General features: G+C 40.9%; 1 protein-coding gene across 2 annotated transcripts; it reads right to left on the bottom strand.

Annotated features, from left to right (window-relative positions):
- Window positions 1-304: 304 nt before the first annotated feature.
- NUP88 (nucleoporin 88) lies at window positions 305-21845 on the bottom strand. Of its 2 annotated transcripts, none has more exons than XM_005906083.3 (17): window positions 21499-21845; window positions 18220-18389; window positions 17394-17519; window positions 16497-16583; window positions 13386-13562; window positions 11062-11248; window positions 10189-10336; window positions 7404-7502; window positions 6066-6156; window positions 3698-3799; window positions 2586-2744; window positions 1912-2037; window positions 1767-1832; window positions 1556-1636; window positions 1183-1309; window positions 901-1019; window positions 305-463 (listed from the first exon to the last, which is right to left on the bottom strand). In XM_005906083.3, the coding sequence occupies exons 1-17, from the start codon at window positions 21796-21798 to the stop codon at window positions 400-402; spliced, it is 2229 nt and encodes a 742-aa protein (XP_005906145.2). In that variant the 5' UTR covers window positions 21799-21845; the 3' UTR covers window positions 305-399. The 2 variants fall into 2 exon arrangements, with proteins under 2 accessions (XP_005906145.2, XP_070245393.1); XM_070389292.1 differs by having other exon boundaries at window positions 13386-13559.
- Between the last annotated feature and the right edge of the window lie 151 nt (window positions 21846-21996).

The raw sequence follows: 21996 nt of genomic DNA, 5'->3' as shown, positions 1-21996 counted from the left end.
GTGTGGCCTTTTCCTTTGAATCTGAGGGTTCTCTCTTCAGAGTCACATTTCTGGTGTTGCTATATTTTAATATGCAGCTTTTATTCTTGCTCAAACATGGAGAAAACTCAGTAGGGTTTATGGAGGTCTGTAGGGTTTATGGAGGTCTAGCAGTGTGTAGATCAAAATCTCAGGCTTTTTTTTTTAAAATACAAGCATTTATTCAATTAATTATAAAACAGTATAAAAAGGGATGTACAATCACACCAAAGTTCATCCAGAATACCTCTTTATAAATTATGAGACTGATAACGCTAACAAGGCACCTGCTTCTTTATAAATTAGTGCTACCTGTTCATTTTATAATGAGATTAAGCCTTCACATGTGTTAACTTCAGATGTGAGTCTGTTCTTGGTGGTTCAGAAGTTTACATGATTTCGGATGTCGTTAATTTGCTTCACCATTTCTCTTATGTGCTCGCCCCTGTAAAATCAAACAGTTACTCACTTTGGGGGAATACAATGAGTTAATAAGCCATTAATAATTAATATTGATTCTTAAGAATTTAGTGATGTTGAACTATCTTAGAAGTGTTTTGCTACAATTAATGGCTTAAGGTTTCAGACGGATGGTAATAGTAACTCATTTAAGGGTAGCAGCAGCAAATACAGTAGTGCTGCTGCTGGAATGGGGAACACCTGGGCCACCCAACAGAATTACAAAGAAAGACATCCATTTTGACACTCCCTCCATACTCCTCTCTTAAATCCTTATTTATCACTATCATAGACCTCCTGTCTTGGTAATTACTTGACTTGCAAAATGTCAAATGCTCTTATCTGGGCAAAGAAAGGTTGATTTTGGCGTTCTGTGAAGTAAAAACTACCTTGCAGTAACAGCTGATTAGTACTACTACTTACTCCTCCTTCAGGATGGACTGAATGCATTTTCGCTGGTAGGCGCTGAGAGTAATGGTGGGCTTTTGAGGACTCAGTACCTTTTCCATCTTTCGTTGTTGATAGTCTTTTTTCATAGTAACCTTAAGTATCAAGAAGAACACAGACACTTTAGCTGTGGTTTGCTACACATTTTCATAATATTTATTTTAGCCTATTCTTTTTACACTTGACAAAATTATTTTCTGTAGAAGGAACACTTTAAAAAGTACCAACCAAATGTAGCCACCTTGTATCCATTCCTACCTGTTTGATGGCATTGCCCAAATGTCTAAGTTGATCAGGTATCAGCTGTAATTCTTTCTTCATGTCTCTCTCACTGTCAGAGAGGACTGGGAGCTGAGAGTGAAAACTGTGAAGTACTTTTTTCATCCTGTGCAAGAAGTAAGTAATAAGCAAAGGTCGCAGCTTAAGATCTCAGCTCCTCAGGAGGAACACAATCCCAACTAAAGCTTCTAATGTATGAATCTGGTGCTTGTGAAGGAGGGCCCTCCAGGGTGGGTTTGGGGAAAGCATCACTGCACTGTGTTCTGTAGGATATACAGCACCTGAGAACTTGTAACACTAGTAGTACCTGAATGGGGAGCTGAACGTTATGCAGTTTGTACAGCCCACTGACCTGTTCATGATGTCTTCCTGTTTTTCCTTGGCTTCCTCGTATTTGTCAGCTAAGCGCTCAGCCATTTCCCGTAGACTTTTCCTAATGGCATAAAAAGCAAGAGTCTCTAGGAGTCCACCATGATGGTGAAGCCGCTAATGTTGCTCATTAGGGAGAGCTCCAGCTCCAGTCTAGCTGAACTGTTTGCTTCCTCTCTGGTCTTGGCACTTACCTCTCCTCTCGACAATAATTGAGATCTTCTAATTGTTTCTTTTTTTGGTCACATAACAATTTGACCCTTCAAGAACAAAAAAAGTTTAATCAGAAGCCAGGTACCAGCCAGGGACTGATTGGTCTGTGAACAGAGGCCGTCCTACCTCCGCTGAATCTCCTCCTTTGCCAGGTCCTGTTTTAGAATGTACTGTTCTCTGAACACCTGGGTGGCTCTGCTGATGAGCTGAAGACATTCTTCGGGAGGAGGAGCCATATCTTTTTCAGATGATCTTAAAAAAAATTCTATCCTTAGTTGAATAAAACAGCTGAAAACAAACTCATGACATAACTACTTTTTACAGTTCCTGTTTATTATTCTCAAATGCCTTCTGATGTCTGTTCTCTCCCTCTGTTCTCACTAGCTGATTAAAGGTGCCCTGTGTTTCTTCCACCATAATAAAAAGTATATGAAAAGAAACACCTGAGGACAAAGAGGATGAAGAATAGTTACAAAACAGAGAAGGGAGGCACCTTTTAAAACTGATACGCCCTGGGACTTCCCTGGTGGTCCAGTGGGTAAGAATCTGCCTGCCAGTACAGGGGACATGGGTTCGATCTCTGGTCCGGAATCTAAGATTCCCTCATGCTGCAGTGCAACTAAGCCCATGCACCACCAACTCCTGAAGCCCGTGCAGCAGAGCCCGTACTCAGGAACAAGAGAAGCCACTGCAATGAGAAGTCCCCGCTGACTGAAACTAGAGAAAGCTCACATGTATCAATGAAGACCCAACACAGCCCTAAATTAAAACAAAAAACAGATATGCCCTAAATCCCATACTTCAAAAATGCTGGATTTGCAACACTACGTTGCAAAATGCTTCTAATATGCTTTTCAAAGGAATCCGGGGTTTCAGCCAGAATACGAAGGGGAGACTCTGCTACTTCAGCATCCTCTCGGGTGCAAAGCAGGGGAGGAGACGCTGGATGGACTGTGCTTCTGCAAAATAAATAAAACTGACCATGGAGATACTTGCTTTAAGTATAGGAAACATGTTGCATTTATCCAGAATTCTGAGGGTTAAAAAACTATAATATGTAACAAAAACTCTCAATAACTAAAGAAAGCTTCAAAGTCTGAAGACTTTAACAGCTTGGCAAGTGAATGACTTTGCAATAATTCAAACCTGGGAGTTTATTAATAACGTTACTTTACATAGACAACTTATATTTCAGGGAGTTGGCAGAAAAATGATTTAAAGGTATCTAGATAATCAGTAGCTCACTATGGGTTCCTTAAGGGGAACAAGAATTATGAGTTCAGCTGCATACCACCTTTCTTCTGGAGTTTTACACATTCTATGATGAGCCTGTGAGGCTGGCAGAGATGTAGAAGTTAAGAGTGAGTGTGGACTTTTAAGTCAGAAAGCCCCATATCTGCAGCCTCATTCTCGTTGTTCGCTATGATTTCAGCATCTACTTAACCTCTCTATTCCTGTTCCCTCATCTATGGAATGAGGATACGTCCTTGTAGTGTGGTGGTTTAGTTGCTCAGTCGTGTCCAACTCTTTGTGACCCCATGGACTGTAGCTCGCTGGTCTGATGATAGGATGCAGTGCAGGTAAATGGCTAGTACTTCTGAGCCTGACACAGAGTTTAAAATCACTAAATCTATCTAACTCATATTAATGATAGAGTTCAGTATTTTAGTATTCTTTCCACACTTGGAAGTAAAGCTCTCGACTCTGCTAGCCAAAGGAGATGCCAGAAATTATGCCTAAAATAAACTCTTCCAGAGATGGCAGGAGCAACAGAAGTACCCCACTTCCTACCCTCCAGTCAGAAGCCAGAGCATAAACCATGTATTTTCAGTCTGGTTACTGAGGGCGGCATCCCAGCTTAGATTCTGCAGAATTAACGAGAGCTGTGTGGGAACACAAGAGTGGGACTTACAGTAAAGGCCTGATGAGGCATTCGTAGGTACTGGTGATGCAGATCATCGTTGGCCCCAGGATGTCAGGGACAATCCAGAATCCTCGAATCGGAGCTGGCTGTCTGAAAAGAACACACAGCCATAGTTACACTGCAGAGCAGCCAAGGCAGTGGATCCAAAGCAACAACATGGCTGAGGCTCGTGGCCTTCTCCAGCCTGGGCTAGTTGCCTGGGACATGCTATCAGGGCGGTAACCTCAGAGGTGGTGACTGGAAAACCCGTACCACTTACAGCTCCAGTGGGGCTGAATCAAGCTGTCACACAGCAGCCTGAGGCAGGCCACTGACTTGCGGGTCACTTGGGGGCCCACAGCCCCCTGGTACTTGCTGTCATCTCAGCAGTTACCACGATACCATGAAGATGGTTCTCTATGCGTCTTTCTCCTCAACCCGCCCAGAAGCCCCAGGGACCTCTGCATACCTAGCAGAGCACCCAACCCAGTTAAGAGCTCAGAATCTCTTGAGTAGTGTCTTTCTGACGTTAAAAATTCAACGCAGGCCAGCATCTGTGTCACAGGATTCACTGTACCGTGCACAGCAGGAGGGAGCTTCCTCTCAAGTGATGGTTCTTACTTCACTGAAGAAACTGAAAACTGTGGACCTCAGACGGAAGCGGTCTTTCCTGCCAGTGCGCTCCTCTCCTGCTGGTATGCTCCTCCCACTCCCACAGCTTGTTTCTGCCCCCGCGCAGTGGACACCATCCCCTCTCCCCTCTTCTGAGAACCACTCTGTGATCACAAACCTCCCCACTGTCTACTCACCCTCAGCTCATACACAGCTCACACCTGTCCCATCTGAAGCACTCTCCTCAACCTACTCCCTCTCCCTTTAGAGCCAGCAGTCTCTCTACGGGAGCCTGCAGCACTAGTTCTCCAGCCACATCTTTCAGTTGTCTTATTTTGCAGAGGGAGGGGAATGATGGTGAGTTGGGGGGAGTCTGGGAAGTTAAAATTTTTGTGTTTTTAGTGTGTGAAATATACACACGAAGGAGTACATATGTGCACTCTGCAACCACTCTGCAGGCCAAGACTTAGAACACTGCAGGGGCCTTAGCCCTCCCATGTGACTCTCCCTGACCACAGCCTTCCACTTGATTTCTGTGATACTCAGGTTCTTGTTTTGTTTTTATAGCTTTCCTACCTATGTACGTATCCATTCGTATTCAATACTGTTTAATTTTACCTGTTTATGAAATGTTTATACATGAGATTTTTATTACCTGTTTTCCCCATTCATTTTTCACCTGTGCTGTCCTCTCCGGCCCCCAAAAGCCTTTCTCTGTGGTTCCTGATGAGCCCCCATGTGGGCACTTCACCTCTCTGCAATGCTCTGCCGTGCTTATTTGAGGCTGCTGCCCACTGCCTCCTCTTTGAAACATCCTCCTCCCAAGCATCTTTCCCTGGGTTCTCTTTTAGTTTCTCTGGCAGTCTTTTACTCCAATTTCCCTCCTGGGCTGGGTTCCTCATCCTCCACTCGCTGCTTGGAAGAAAGTGCTGACTCTCTGCTCAGGTCTCCTCTACTCACTCTAGGCCCTTTCCAGCGGAACCTATTTTGGTTTATTCTAGTCATCAAATATTTTCTGAGTATATCCCAGGCACCCTGTCAAGACACTTCAGTGTACAGACATGAGGTGATGGTATAAATAAAGTATGAAACAGGGCTTCCCTGGTGGTTCAGTGGTAGAGAATCCACCTGCCATTGCAGGAGACATGAGTTCAATCCCTGGTCTGGGAAGATCCCACATGCCTTGGAGCAACTAAGCCCATGTGCCACAACTACTGAGCCTGTGCTCTGCAACGAGAGAAGCCACCACAATGAGAAGCCCACACACCGCAATGAATACTCCCCGCTTGGTGCAACTAGAGAAGACTGTGGCGCAGGGAAGACTCAGCACAGCCAAAAATAAATTATATGTATATATAAAAGTATGAAACAGACATGGTCTCTGCCTTCATGAAACATATATATTCTAGTAGTGGTGACAGACAGTAAATAAACACAAACATGAATATAAATATGTGCTTCAAAGATAAAGAATAAAAGAATTTGAAGGGGTTGTGGGAAATCAAGGGAACCCTCTATAAAATGATATTAAGATCAGATAGAAGAATCAGAGTCAGTCAAGTGAAGCCTGGGGGTTATGACAGGGGAATACCTGTGAGACAGAGGATACAATGTGGAGTGGCCGTGGGCAGAGGAGAGCTTTTGAAGAACAGATTCTTTTGGGGTGAAGAATCCTGTCTATGTGTGAGTGTAATATGCACATATACCCATGGACCTGAATTACTGAAACTACTATCTGTGTTTACAAGGGCGAGAAGGTCCTTACCTGCACGGCAGTGGCTTTGTACAAAGAATGTGTTCTACAAAGCATTTCTGTTCTGTAGCCAGTTCCTGTAAACTGTCCTTATCTTCTTCATCTACAAAAGAACACATTATAGAACACAAATCCATTATCAGATATACGGATAGCAAGTATTTACCCCATTCTGTAGGTGGTTTTTAGTGTCTTCTTCTATGTGGTATATCATTTTTGTTTTCATATTTTAGTCTTTGATCAATTTTGAGTTCATTTTTGTGTCTGGCGTGAGGTAATGGTCCAATTTCATTCTTGCATGTAGATGTACACTTGTCCCAGCACCATCTGTTGAAAAGACTATCCTTTCCCCCATGTAACTGTTCTAGGACCCCTGCTGAAACCAACTTATTATAAATGTAAGAGTATATTTCTAGACTCTCAATTCTATTCATTGACCTATATTTGTATGCTTATACCAATTATCATATTGTTTTGATTACTGTACCTTTCTAATTAGTTTTGAAATTGCAAAGTGGGTCCTCCAACTTTTGTTCCTGTTTTTCAAGATTGTTTTTTACATCTATACTCATAAGAGATATTAGTCTCTAGTCTTCTTTTCTTGGATGCTGTTGTCTGGCTTTTATCACAATATTATCCTCATAGAGTGATCAGGGAAGTGTTTTCTCCTCTATTTTTTGTAAGAGTTTACGAAGACTCGTATTAATTCTTCAAAGGGCTTCCTAGGTGGTATAGTAGTAAAGAATCCTCCTGCTAATGCAGTAGACATAAGAGATGTGGGTTCAATCCCTGGGTCAGGAAGATCCCCTGGAGTAGGAAATGGTAACCCACTCCAGTATTCGTGCTGGGAAAATTCCATGGATAGAGGAGCCTGGCGGGCTACCCCCAGGGAGGGGATTGCAAAGAATCAAGCATGACTGAGCAAAGCACAGTGATCAAAATCAGTTTTGATTACTGATTCATTCTCATGTTATATATTGTTATATAATAGGTCTATTCAAATTTTCTTTTTTTAGTCGGTTTTGTTGATTTGTATCTTTCCAGAAATCTGTCCATCTCATTTAGCTTATCTAATTGGCATACAGTTGTTCTTGGTATACCCTTATCATCTTTTGTTCTTGGTATATCCTTATAATCTCATATTTCTGTATGGTCAGCAGGAATAGCCCCTTTCATTTCTCACTGTAGTAACCTGAGTCTTTATTTCTTGGTCAGTTTACCTGTAGGTCTGTCAATTTTGCTGATCTTTTCAAAGAACTGTCTTTTGGTGTCATAACCTCTATTGTTTTTCTGTTCCAAACTAATTTTTGATAGACTCTATGAAACATACTGAAAAGCACAAAAACTCACCTGACCCAAGAAACTTGTGAAGTTTATGAATCCAAGTTAGCCCCACACTGTGTACACCAGCTTCATGAGTGCAGTGGTATCTTGAAGGACACTTGGGATCTGAAAATGGAATCAACAACATAAAGGAAGCCATTAGAAAACTAAGAGAATTCACCTGAGTAGGCCACAAATGCATCTGGTGATGGAAGTGCTGCAAGGTCAATAGGACCTTCATACTGTGGCACTATGTCAGGGGTTTGGGAATTTAAAAACATGACTTCAGTTTTCAAACACATTTTAAAAGTATAATTAAGAAACTCATTTCAAATATGTTATTTTCCCAAGTATTAACACAGAGTTCACCGAACATAAACACTTGCTATCAAGGAACGGACTTATGCCTTTCTGTCCATCTCTGTGGATTTATTTACAGTTTTCAAAATAAAATGGTAAGAAAGGCTCTAGCTCTGTAAAAAACCTGTGCTCGCACACATCTACTTACATGAAACTGTTGAAGCTACTGCACTCCTCCAGCACAGGTGCTGAAAAGACTTCAGCACAGCAGCTTAGTGAACAGTCCTGTCACAGACGGTAAGTCAGGTGTGAAACGTACAGTTTTACTTGTCCTGATAACGTTGACTTACAGAGAATTGTTTGTTGAAATTTTAGATATAATTTTTGTATTTATATTTACACCAAGAAATATGAGCAGTTATTACATAATTTTAATGAAAATTTCTCTAGTTTTTCCTCTATTTCTTTGAAGCCCTAGTTATCAGTAACACTATTGTTAAACTAAAAGATGAACTTTTTTTATATTTATCCCCGTGACTCAGGATTTTTAAAACATTAAACAATGAAAACAAGATATTTAAAAAATGTATATACTAAAGCTGATTTAAGATGGCAACTGTCAACCATAAGCTCCTAAACCAAATTTTTCTTTTATCTAACATCCTCACTTTCTTACTGCTGAGTTTATAGTAAGTAAATGTTGTAAATATTATATTATCTGTTTTATATGTTGGGGTTCTGCATAACACCTCTGAAAATAGCACTATGTTATGAACAGTTAAAAAAAAAAAAGGCTTCTGGCAATCTCTATGGTTATCATCTCTGAACAATAAAGTACTGAAAATTTTCTTTTCATTTGCCTGCACCTTAGACTTAGTTTGGGACTTCCAAAGCTCAAATCATCTCATTAGGTTTCCTATTGTTTAAAATGGCTTTTTGAAATGTGTCTGTGATGCTGAAGTCAACAGAAAAACCCTAATATTTGGATGTGACAGAATCTATTATGAAAAAAGGAAATACTAGTAACTGCAGTAGTAAATTTGCTAGACACCCCTGACTAGATATGTGGTAACATAAGCCATTCATTTATGTCATTAAAAATCTGGGAATGTTTCAGTGATTGTAATATGCTTTAAGTACAAACATGAATGAGTGAAAAATTTATTAGTTTCATATATGAAAATGTTCTCTTATTGAAAGAATCAAGAAAAAAGCCTACAATTAAGATTTCCCCAAGACATATGTCTCTATAAGGAAACCAATTAGTTTACGTTGCTTTACCTCACTAGGTCTCAATTTGCTCGTTTACAAAGCAAAGTTCTGAGACTTAATATTTAGACTATCTCTTTCCAGTTAAGAGACCAGACATGCCCAATGAGTTCTTTTTGCTGGTTTATTATATAAAGGCTACTATGCTCTTAAATGTTAGACTATACTTTAGTACAGAGTTGAAGCCAGTATTACCAAACCTGGGAAAACTGACTAATAAGACTGTAAGCAGATTAGGTCAGGCTGCTTTAGGACTGAACTCCCTTTCTCTGGACTGAAGAGAGGAAAACTATGAAGGTTCACCCCATTATTCCTGACTGAGGAGGCTTTTGTTCCTCATTCTTCTCAGGGAAGACACCTAGATCCTAGAGGAGACTAAGAAAAAGTTGAGGAGCAAATAGGATTATAGGATTTTTATGTCAGAAGGGACTTTAGAGATCATCTGATGTTATCCCTATTATTTTTAGGTGAGAAAATTAATGATCAGAGAGGCTGAATAAATGTCCAATGCTACAGAGCCGATTAACGTTAGAGCTGTAACTAAGACCCAGGACCCTCCAGACTCTTAGTTACCCGCTCCTTCCACTCAACCACTCTGAGTCTCAGTGACACACGTGACACACTCTGACTGTCTCAGCAGTTTAGCCAAGAGCTCCTAGATGAAGAGAGAAGCTGCCAGAAAGCTCTGGAGCCAAGCCAGATAAGTTAAAGCGAAAGAAAAAAAAGATAAAAAGGTAACATTCAATTGAAGAGATGAGCTGCCAGAAAGCTCTGGAGCCAACCCAGATAAGTTAAAGCAAAAGAAAAAAAAGATAAAAAGGTAACATTCAAATGGGTCTGGGTATAACAAGATAGAATGTTCTCAAATGAAGAAAGTTATTTTAAAGAGATATCTTAATATAAGTATATTATCACTTTATTTTAAAAATTATTTTTACAGTTTATTAAAGTTTGCATACATTTAACAATTTGAATAATGAACCTACTTTTGATTAGACCAGGGGAAGAAATGACTATTATAAATCTGAGTTGATCCCGCCTGAAGACCACGGTCTGAATGAAAACTTGGGATTCTGCTTTTCTTGAATCTACAGTGTAATGTTGTGGCTAAAAGGCCAAAAGAACCTAACAGTCAAATTTTTAAAGGCGGAACCACACAAAAAGCAAATTACACAGAAATGGTCTGTGATAATCTTGTATAAATATAATGAAATATAAGAACTAAATTTAGTGAACACTTTACCTCTGTGAAGTTTGATTGGACAAGAAAAGTCAGAATCAAAGGGCTCATCCTCTCCAGATGCCAGTTTCAGGGCAAGCTCCAACTCAACACACTCAAACACATACAGAGATGGAATGAGGTCAGCCCTGGAATCCCAGGACTTTTCTGACTGTAAAAAAACAAACAAAAAACCTGCACTGTAACTTTAGTGTTTCATGTTCTTTTGAAAATGTGCACACCTAAAAACAGAAGCAAAAAGCTGCATCAAATAGTGCTTCCAAGCTTTTCTTAATTCCACCCTCTATTCCAACACCGTGCTTCTTAAAAGAGAATAAAAGGCTTCTCTGCTCTTGGGAAGATGTAAACACACAAATTTAGAGAAGAGCCAATTCAGTTATTCAAAGGTTCTTTACACCTGTCACCAAACGTAGCAGTTTAGAGTTAAAAAACATGTAGGCTGCTGGACCAAATAAGCTGGGTACATCCTAACTTTTTTCAATTTAAGTATTTAGAGTGGGCTTCAATTAATTTTGAGTGTTAAGTTTCCAAAATAGTGCCAGATATAAAATTCCAAAATAAGTGCCAGATACACAGCTCAGCAGGTAAAGCATCTGCCTGCAATGCAGGAGACACAGGAGATATGGGTTCGATCTCTGGGTTAGGAAGATCCCCCAGAGGAGGCTATGGCAACCCACTCTAGTATTCTTGCCTGGAGAATCCCATGGACAGAGGAGCCTGGCAGGCTACAGTCCACAGAGTGGCAAAGAGTCGGACACAACTGAGCACGTGCACACACGTAAAGTATAAAATTCCTCCTATACGAAGCCTTCATACCATTCTAAGAACTGTCCCCAGCGTTGGAGATATGAATAGGCCCATGATCGCCCGACTTACTGTTTGGTCATCTTCTTCTTCCCCCTCCAGCACAACACAGTGATACAGCATTCCTGATTCAGTAGCAATCACCAGGATGTTAGGGACACACGGTAAGCAGAGCACAGCACAAGCATCGTAGCCATAGTTATCTTCAGCAGCAGGATGCATGGGCAACGGGCCCAACAGCTTGCCCACACTCCCAGGGCTAAAAAAAGAGTGAAACATCCTCGGCAAATGTTGACAGAAGACCATACCTATCACTTAAAACCCTTTTGGACTCTGTCTCCAGCTATCAGACACTGATTAAAAATATAGTCTATTCCCAATGTCTCCACTTTTTCACTTTCCCACTCAATTTCCATCTCTTTGGTGCTTTTCTACTGGAGATAATTTTGTCCCCAAGGGGATGCTGGTGACATCTGGAGACATTTGTGGCTGCCACAGCTGGGAGGACGGGGACAGGTTACTGGTGTCTAGAGGCCAGAGATGCTGCTGAGCATCGCCCCACAGGGCAGCCCCTGTCAGCAGTGCAGAGGCTGAGAGGGGCCAGCCCTCAGTTCACTGTGGTTTATGCCTTCACCACTCTACTCAAGTTGTACGACAGTTTTGGTTTGTAGTGTGACTTTCTGATGAACAAGGAACCACACAGCAGGGACTCTGCCTTTGATCTTGTATTCCCATATTCTGCCACATATTGAGCCTTGAATAAATATCTATTGAGCTGATTTATAAATAAATCATGATGTTCAGCCTTGGGCCCTATGCCTAATTACGAACTTTCCCAGAATTCTTACACTCTGCTGACTCTTTCACCAGAACAGTTTTCTCTCTAGTCCTGTATTTCCAACTGTCCATGGAATACTTCCAAATTATTGGAATTATTTATTTCAAATTAGTTGTCTTTCCTGACCTCACTATTTGTGTCAATACCTCACTCCCTTATCCAAAGAGCAACTAAGTCTTATTGACCCTTCCTTTGTAGTATTTACTATGTTCATTTCTCCCTCACATTACCACCAGAGTTTAAACTCTTGAAGACTGTAAGCTAAATTTTGGAACAGTTTCTTTAGAAGTCCCTCTGTTCCCAGTCCCTCTCCAGCCAACTGTATTATCCTCGTTTAGAAACCATCGCTGTCTTCCTATTACCCTATTCCTACAGAAAGGACTCCACATCCCTTAACCAGGTACTTGACTCCACCAAGTTTTCCCTGCACAGATACCTCCAGGTTTATCCCTAAATGCTCCCTACCTGAATCTTCAGCTCTAGTCCCAAGTGTTTAATCACTGGGACCTTGAACAACACTTGCACTTGCCTATTTTCATACTTGACTTCAAGCTGCACTTCTGACTAAAATGGTCATTGATGCTTCATTTAATCCTGCAGTAAAGCCTTAAGTTCCATATGACACAGTCCTTCTCTATGAAAACCTCCTTACCTTTTTCAGTCAGAATCATCTCTCCTTCCTCTGAGCTTTTATGTACCATGAACATAGTCTAAATCTTTACCCTTCCATGGTTATGTATGTTTCTTCCCCATAACTGGGGCATTAAAAGACCAGATTACCATGTCTCACCATCCCCATGGTACCTTGTTCACATAAGATCCACGATACAGATCTTCCTTGACTTAAGGTGGAGTTACATTCCAATAAATTCATTGTTAAGTTGAAAATATTTTAAGTCAAAAAAGGATTTAATACACCTTACCTACCAAACATCATAGCTTAGTCGAGCCTACCTTAAATGTGCTCGGAACATTCACATTAGTCTACAATTGGGCAAACTCATCTAACATGAAGCCTATTTTATAATGAAGTGTTAAATAGTGTTAAATATCTCTAAATATTTATTGAGTACTACACTGAGAGTGATGCACAGAATAGCTAAGTGTGTCAGCTCTTTACCTTTCTGATCGTGTGGCTGACTGGGAGCTGTGCTCACTGCCCAGCATCACAAGAAGCTATCAACTGACTATCACTATCCCGGGGAAAAAAATCAATGAAAAACTTAAATAGTTTCTCCTAAATGTAACTGGTTTTGTGCCATCATAAAATCGTAAGTCTGACTAAGTTGGGGACCATCTGTAAATACTTTTTGATTGACTAGACTTTGTGAACACAAATCCAGCCTTAAGAGATTATTCTATAGAACTTACCCAAATAATATGAAGAAAAAGAGGTCAAATGATCTGTACAAACTTTCTCTCCAAAATGGGCAAGCCAGCATTGAAAGGCTGCAATATTTCCACAAACTCATAAACATGGACCCCAGGTCCAACCATGACCATCTATACTGCAGCACAAGCTCGACTTTCATTTCAGGTGGGTTCCCCCTCAGCTTACCTGTGCAACAGACTAATGTATGTAAGGAAAGTCTCCCCATTCTCATATAAGATGTACAGAGGGTAAGCTGCTACTTCTTCTTTGCCTTTTTGTCCAAATATGTGCTTCGGGACTGCTGACAATGGCCCAAAGTCAAATGCAACTGCTGTCTCTCCCAGAGATGCAGTGTAGGCCCTTCTGAAAAGAGAGTTAAAAACCAAAATGAAAACAAAACTTCCAATAACAGCAGGTGGGGTGGAATTTGTATTCAATGGAGTGAGAAGACGAAAAGTTACGATTATGAAGAATGTTAAACAATGCTGGAAAAGGCTCATAAAATTAAATGAAAGCAGCAGACCATAGAACTATATAAACTGCTTAAATATACAGTCACACAAATAGTAAAAATACACGCATACAGACATGCATAAATATAGAAAAGAAACAGGAAGAAAACAAAGACGTCCATAGTTATTTCTAAGCAGTAGGATGCATTCAGTCCACAAATATTTACTAAGTATCTCCTTTGTACCAGGCACTGTAGGTTCTGCGAAAGGTCAGTGAATTTAACAAAGGCCCTGCCCTCTAATGAAAAAGATGTCAACAGAGAAGACACAATCAGATAACACAAAATCAGAAAAAGATGATTTAGGTGATTAGGTGACCTGGGAAAGGCTCTGATAAGGTGATATTTGAGCAAAGATTTGAAGGAAGTAAGGCAGTGAGTCTGTGGTTATGTGTAGTAGTAGTTAAGGAGGAGTAGCTGAGGCAGAGGCTGTGAGGAACTGCAAGAAGGCTGAGTGGCTGGAGCTCAGAGCCAAGGTGGTGGGAGGACTGAGGTGGAAGCATGCAGTAAGCGGGCAGACCCGTAGGCCTTCAGGCCATGGCCTCTCTGGGAAATGAAGTATGGAGAGCAGGGAAGTAGAATGATCTAATTTATATCAAAAAGTAGCACTCTGGTGCAATCTTATGATCACACTATAGGAAATTTTTTAATATTTCATTATCTTAATACTTTTCTATAGTTTTCCTAATTTTCTACAAAAATATACATTAGTTTTATAATCAGGAAAAATAAATGATAAAACATGCTATTTTATTATTTTAAAAATTTTGTATAATTGGTTTTTCAAAAAGATTCAGTTTAATACAAAGGTAATGAATATGGTTAAAATAAAACCACAATTTCATACAGCTTTTGAGATAGTCAACATCATTCCAAGGCGTGATAAGTACCACATCTTAGTTTCTTTATCACGTGGAAAGGTATATGGTATTAGGAGGCACAAAATGAGGAATCCCCAAATCCAGAATAAAAGAACTGCCTGAGAGTTAAACTAAACAATTAGGACAATGACTGGAAACAAATAGACACATCAGTGATTTCAAAAAGACTTAAAGCCATCCAAATCTAACTGGAACTTAATATAGTAATATTTCTAATAATAATGATAGAAGGTATCAATTAATGACTACTTATTCTGTGCCATGTTAGGCACTTTCTATGCATGATCTCATTTATTCTGTACAATAATCCAAGTAAATGGTGACTACTCTTTTTTAAGTGTTATTTATTTGCTGTGTCAGGTCTTAGTTGTAGCTCGTGGAATCCTCTGTTGCAATGCACAGCCTCTCTAGCTGTGGCACAGGGGCTCACTGGTGGGCTGCACGGGCTTGGACGCTCCATGGCATATGGGATCTTAGTTCCCCGACTAAGGCCTGAACCTGTGGCCTCCACACTGTGCGTTGGATTCCCAACCACTGGGCCACCAGGGAAGTCCCCAGTGGTCACTACTTTTTACATTCATGGAATAGTCATGGAAATGAGACCAAGTGAAACTGAGTAACTTGCCAGATGCCACAACTCACAAGTGGCAGAGCTAAGACTGGAATACAGGTGCTGACACCAGAGCCAACGCTCTTAACGCCAACGCATTTGCTCTGCAGCCTCTCATCTAGACAGTGAGTCTGGCAAAGGCTGAGAAACTATGGAAACGCTCTGCCGACACCAGAACAGGACCTATCAATTTGCAGGTGTTTCCCCATCATGGAGATGGATGGATGGGACTTTAAGAAGCTAATGCTGTATAAGACATTAAAGTCATCTGACTGAAAACTTTCAGTTCTGGGACTAATGAATTAATTCATTAATTAATGAGAATTAATGTGGTCCCAGGCTAGCGGCAACTTCTGACTCATAACAGAAGCAGAAGAAATTCCTCTCTGGAAGAACATACTCCCAGCTTGGGCTCTTGACATTTCCAAACATTAAGATCAAGTAAACACAAGTTCACAATGAGAGATCAGCAACCACAGGAGGAAGTGACTCTGATTACAGGACAGGAGGAAGAACAGACACAGATTTAGATCCCTGCCTCGCCAAGACTTCAGATATTGAAACTGTCACATACGTAATAGCTGTATGTAAAATATTCAAAGGAATAACAGAAAAACAAAAACAGACTATTAGATATGATCATTATGAAGACATGAAAAGAACTAGCTGGAACTTCCAGAAATATTGCTACTACAGGCTTCACTCCACATACACACCCTGTGGGTGACAGGACGTGGTAATCACCAGAAAGACTGAGCAGGAGGCCAGAGGAAGGGAGTTTGGAAGTTCAAAGGGTGATTCTGTTACTGGTCAAACTAGCCAGGAACTTGGTCTGCAGTGGACAAGAAAACTAACATAAGCCAGGGTCACATGAGAAGCAGGAGGCAGTCTATGGTCCACTCCAGCTTCTGGGATACCAGGTGCTGGTCTGGGGGGGTCCAGCAATCTGCTCGTCCATACTGAGTGAACAGCTGGCAGGCCTCCAGCCCAACACTCTCACCTTCCACTTTTTCTGTGACTTTGAAATATTATAATTTATTCTCTTATTCATGATACAATAGGGACTCAGTTTTGGCTATTCACAGTTTTGAACTTTCTTGAAAAAAGATCAAGCTAGCAGAGTAACTTTAAGATTTGTAACTTATTACCTACTCATATCGCCTATTTTTTCTTATTTTTCATATTACCAAAAACCATGCTAAAGTCACCTTTGGAAAATCTTATAATCTTAAAATTTCACTTACAATCCCAATAAACCAATTTTTAAAAATTTAATGACAGAAATAAAAACTTACCCTTTGTTGAGTATTAGACTTTCCTCTTCTGCTTCTGAAAGTACAATGACCTTGGTCGGTGTCTGGGGCTCACGCAAAGAGTAAATTCTAGCCATCAAAAGAGAAGAAAGCCAGCACTTAAAATTCTCTTTTATTTCCTAAAGTTGCTCCTTCCTTTCCACCCAGTCAGTTTTTGAGAATTTTCCTACCAGTCATTACAACCATTTGCCAAAGACCTGGCTGTTATTGGCAAAAGTAGCCTACTTCATTTGTTCTGAAGCAACCCAAAAAGAAGGCTTCCTTGGTACATAAAGAAATATTCTCTGCCCTTACCAAAATTCCTTATATCAGCCTTCCCCAACCACTGTACTTCAGTTCTTAGCCGTATACACCTTGTCTAGTCATCTCACAAACTTTTTACATAATGCAGATCCAGAAAGTTAACTGGTAATATCAATGTCTATAGGACGAGGGCATTTAACCATAACAATGCAAACCTGGAAAACAGCTTTAGAAATGATCAAATCAAACTTGTTCATTTGACAAATAAGAAACAGATGCCCAAGTTGTTGGTTTTTAACATCCCAAAGACAGAAGTGACAATGGGACAAGAATTCAAATCTCTCACTTCCCAATTAAATTCTCTTTTTCTCTATGCTACATCACCTCCAAAAGAGTGATATGGTAAAAGCAGTTTCAGGGAGATTATTTTAATAGTTAGATTGGGAATGGAGAGACTGGAGGCAGAAAGACTAGCTGAGAGGGAACAGCAGTAATTAAGACATGTAAGTTAGGGCAGCTGAACACTGCCCCCATGATGGAGAACAGGTTACAGCAGCCATCAGATAGTTTTTCCAAGCTGTTAACTGGCAATTAAGAGACTCTTCCCACTCACAAAACTGTAAGATACAGACTTACCTTATGACATTGTCTGACGTTAACAGCACTATGTGGGGCTCTAGCATCTCGCTCGGATACCAGGCAGCATGCTTCAGAGTCAGAGAGGTGGAACTGGTGAAAAATCTCTCAGCAACGGGAGTGGTACTAAAATAAAGACAGCAATTTTCCAAAACTTTCTAAAGGAAAGCCTATCTCAACACTTTTTGCTCTTCTTTCCTTTAAATTCCTTTTTCAAACATCTTGCTGAGACAGCATTCAAAGCATCTACCAACCAGTATCAAAGAATCAAATATTTTCTAATCTATTTTATAGAGTACCATTGATTTTAGACAGAATAACTTATCCTTTTAGTAACTTTGTAAAGAAAATACAAAGGCAGTTATTGTCACTCCTACTGTAGATATGAAAGACTTAGAAAAGAAACATTTTCAAGGAGGCCCAACCTAAGGACTATGGAGCTAAAGGTATGTTTCTACCTTATATTCTTTTCAGATTTTTCACACTCTCATTTGTCAAGATTTGTTGACAAAGAAAAAAATACAAAACTAAGTTATATTTATGAGAAAACTGTTTGGCTCACAGATAATTGCTTTTAAAGCATCTTATTTCAACCTACTTGATAAAACAGACTGACTTCCAATGAGACAGCAATGTGGTAATCTAGGCAAAATACATATATATATCATATATACTATAAGTCATTATCACAAGAAGCCAATGTGCAGACTACTGTACACTGACGTTTCAATAGTAGCAAACACACCGTAAGAACCACTGATTTTAAGGAATTTTCTGCATGTATTACAAATTATACAGATAAACACTAAATGGAAACACAACTTACCTACAATTCACTGTTGATTTTCCACCTTCAAATTCAGAATTCTTTCCCCATCTTTTAGGTAATTCTAATATCATAAGTCCTTTTATTCCTATAAGTGCTACATGATGTTGTGTTGGGCTTAACAAGACTTGATAGATTTCAAACAGGGGTGGATTTATGCAAAGCAATCTCTGAAAATTAAAGCAAATTGGTCAAAATAGTTCACTTTAATGTAAATATATATGGCAGTTACTCAAAAGCATAGTACCGCTTTAGTTTTCTATTAATGTAGGATAAAGAAGCATTCTGGATAAGTACTAACACTTCAGCCATTAACTGATGAAATATTTTTTTAACTGCTTACATTGGAATATTATATAAAATGCATCAGATTTCCCTACTTTGGTAAATACTACATATAATTTCCCTTTTTATGATCAAACTCCAGACTACCACTTTAGCCTCAATTCTCCACCATTCCCCACTTGTACTTTATACTCCAGATTAACGTGTATTTCTGGGAAATCACCATGTATTTCTGTACAATGATCCTTCCTGCAATGCCCTCAGTTTCTCTTTTTAGGGGCTGACACATTCTTGGAGACTCAGTTTGTATGTGCTTTCCTCCCAAAAAATCTCTCTGATTTTCTGGCCAGGAACCAGTGCATCTTTTCTGTCCTCCTAGCTGCTGCTGCTGCTAAGTCGCTTCAGTTGTGTCTGACTCTGTGCGACCCCATAGACGGCAGCCCACCAGGCTCCCCCATCCCCGGGATTCTCCAGGCAAGAACACTGGAGTGGGCTGCCATTTCCTTCTCCAATGCATGAAAGTGAAAAGTGAAAGTGAAGTCACCAGGCAAGAGTACTGGAGTGGGGTGCCATTGCCTTCTCCGGTCCTCCTAGAGCACACCCTAAATAATTCTACTGTAGTCCTTTATCACCCTGCATTCCAATTATCCTTTTACTTGCTCATCCCACACAACTGTGAATTACCTGAGCTCTTTGTCTTTCCTGTTATCCTTGGCGTATGTGGCGTGTTGCTAACTCTCAGTATATGTTTTAGTTGACTAGCCAGTTAAGAACTCAGAAGTATTGGTAAATAATTACTATGTTATAAATAGTAAAATAAAATAGTGGGTTTAAGAACTTCTGCAGCAAGTAAAATGCTGCTTTATCTAAGCAGATTTAGTTATGGAACAGAGACATTTTCAGGAGGGTTCTGTTAAGTTGTATGTCTTGGCATTATATGCCTTCCAAAAAAAAAATTGCATTTCTATTTCTTCTCTCATGAGTATCTCAAATTCCCTCTTTCTTTTCTATCCACTTTCAGTAATAAACCAAGAGATTACCAATCTATTGCTTATCCTGATGTACAGAGAATCACCGTCTGCCAAAATCGTATTAGACAAGACTGTTGAATATAATGTGATTCCAATTAATTGTTACTGATGTAAGTCTGGGCTTTGTTTTTTGAGTCTTTTGGTGGGGGGGCGGGGGAGGGATTGCTTTTGCTTTCAGCTGCCCTTTGCTGATTCTAATCAAATTGCTTTTTCTCCCGTCAATGGTTCGTTCGTTCCTTCTCCCATCTTCTCAATCTTCTACATGATTCTAACAATCTATCTCAAATCAAAGGCCACCTTTCTTTGGCAGAACAATCTCATCACTTTAGGTCACCTGTGGTAATCACAGTATTCAGGTGTTTTTTGTTTGGGGGGGTTTTTTGGTTTGATTTGGTTTGGTTTTTAAAGTCACTATTCATGCCTTTGCTGGATTTTTGGAGGGGGGTATTTTTTTTATTTGATTTTTAAAGTTACTATTCATGTTTTTATTTCCTTTAAAGTTGCAACTCATGCTAAGCTGCTTCCTCCTCTGAGTTTTTGGATTTCTGAGGATTAAAGGTCATTCAGACAGTCATCAATATTGTACTGAGAGTTCATATGTTCCAGGCACACAGAAGTACTGGGAATACAAAACTAAGTAAGGCAGACAACCCTGCCCTGGTGCTTGTAATCCAGAAAAGAATTCAGGCAATGAATTAACAAATATAAATAATTTAATCATGACTGTGCTAAATTCTGCAGAGAGATATAGGGCACTATTGTACTGTGTGCCGAACATCTAGTAATTACTCTTAAATTTTAGGACTTCCCTAGGGGGTACAGTGGTTAAGAATCCGCCTGCCAAGGCAGGGGACACGGATTCCTTCCTTGGCCCGGGAAGATTCCATATGCCTTGGAGCAACTAAGCGTGTGCACCAGAGCTGCTGAAGCCTACATGCCCTAGAGCCCCTGCTCCACAAGTGAAGCCACGGAAATAAGCAGCAGCCCCCACTCTCTGCAACTAGAGAAAGCACAGACAGCAATGCAAACTCAGCACAACCAAAAATAAAAATAAATTAAAAAAAGAACTATATTTAAAAAAACTGAAATTTTAAAGTTAGTAGACAGTAGGCTTGTGACCTGTTTTCAAAACTGCAGAAACGTTGCTAGCACCTTATTCAAATCATTTCTCATCGACAAGGTTCAACCAGCACACAACAGCTGCCATAGGTTAGAATGGGTGCCAAGTTTTCTTATTTTGTAATCTTTAAATGACAAGAATCGGCTTGTTACAAGTAAACGCTTCCATAAAGCAATGTTTAATCACAAGAAGCCTAACACTCTCTGATTACACTGACTTTCACATGCTGCTGGTTTCTCCAAGACAAGCCAACATCCCTTTCAACTTTGGGGATGGCCTAATTTCCACAGGCTTCCGCCTCCATGTCAGGGAGGAAATCTGGTGCTTTGGAACAGACGACCTGACTTCAGGCTCACAACCATCCCAAGAGAAAGTTAGGATTGTCCCTCTTATTTTATGCAGTGACGTGACACCGGTTTCTCAGGATCCGCCTCCTAAAAACAGCGAATGCACCCACGCTCTCAAGCCCCGTATCCCCGCTGTTATTCGAGCACCTGCACCACTGATACTTTACTGTGACTCCACTCTCCTTCCCTTCCTCTCAGACGCGGACAACTCAAGCACCTTGAGCGCATAAGTTCCTGTAAGAGTGTCCGGCGCGATGTCAAAGTCAATAAACATTTGTGGAAGGAATGAAATACGGGAAGAGAGGCTTCCAAAGGTTCGGCGGCCGTGGTAGAGCGAATGAAAAGGAGACTTCTCCACTCGCTGCTGGGCACCCCCGAAAAGACGTCTGCTTAGGCTCGCATACCACTCCTCCCACCAGCAGACCAAAAATAGCCAGGATGCGAAGGGGACGAAAACGCTAGCTAAGGGTCGTTTCCCAATTCGGCCTAGCCGTACCTGGTACTGGGAGAGGGAGGGCTCCTCACCAGCGCCGCTGGGGCTCCGAAGGCGCACGACTAAGAAGGAGCTCTCTTCTGGGTCCCACAGAAAGAGTTCTCCGCCGAGGCCCAAGACCAGGTTTCTCGTCAACAACTGAGGAGGCAGCGGCGGCGACGAAGGCAATGATGAAGCCGGCTTCTCAGTTTCGGTTGAGCTCTGGTTTTTCAGTCCTTCTCGGAGCCGCAAAAACACGGCGTGGTTGGGCAGCCAGGTCTGCCACAGCTCACCGTCGCCCGGGCCGCCTTCGGCGCCCGCCATCTTGAACCCACAGCTCTCTGTGGCCTCGCCGCTGAGCGCCGCCAATCTGCTTCCAGCCGTCCACTGCTTCGGCCAATCATCGAGCAGGTAGGCCGGAAGCTCGAGACAGGACTAGGGGCGGGGCAAAGGTGAGGGCAGCCCATCAGATAGCGTCATCGCCAAAGGAAAGCCAATCACCAGTCAAGCCTATTCTGAAGC

Source organism: Bos mutus, chromosome 19, assembly GCF_027580195.1.
Source record: "Bos mutus isolate GX-2022 chromosome 19, NWIPB_WYAK_1.1, whole genome shotgun sequence".
In the NCBI taxonomy this organism is placed as follows: Eukaryota; Metazoa; Chordata; class Mammalia; order Artiodactyla; family Bovidae; genus Bos; species Bos mutus.
Note: the sequence above shows the minus strand (reverse complement) of the source record. Positions and strands in the feature narration are given on the sequence as shown.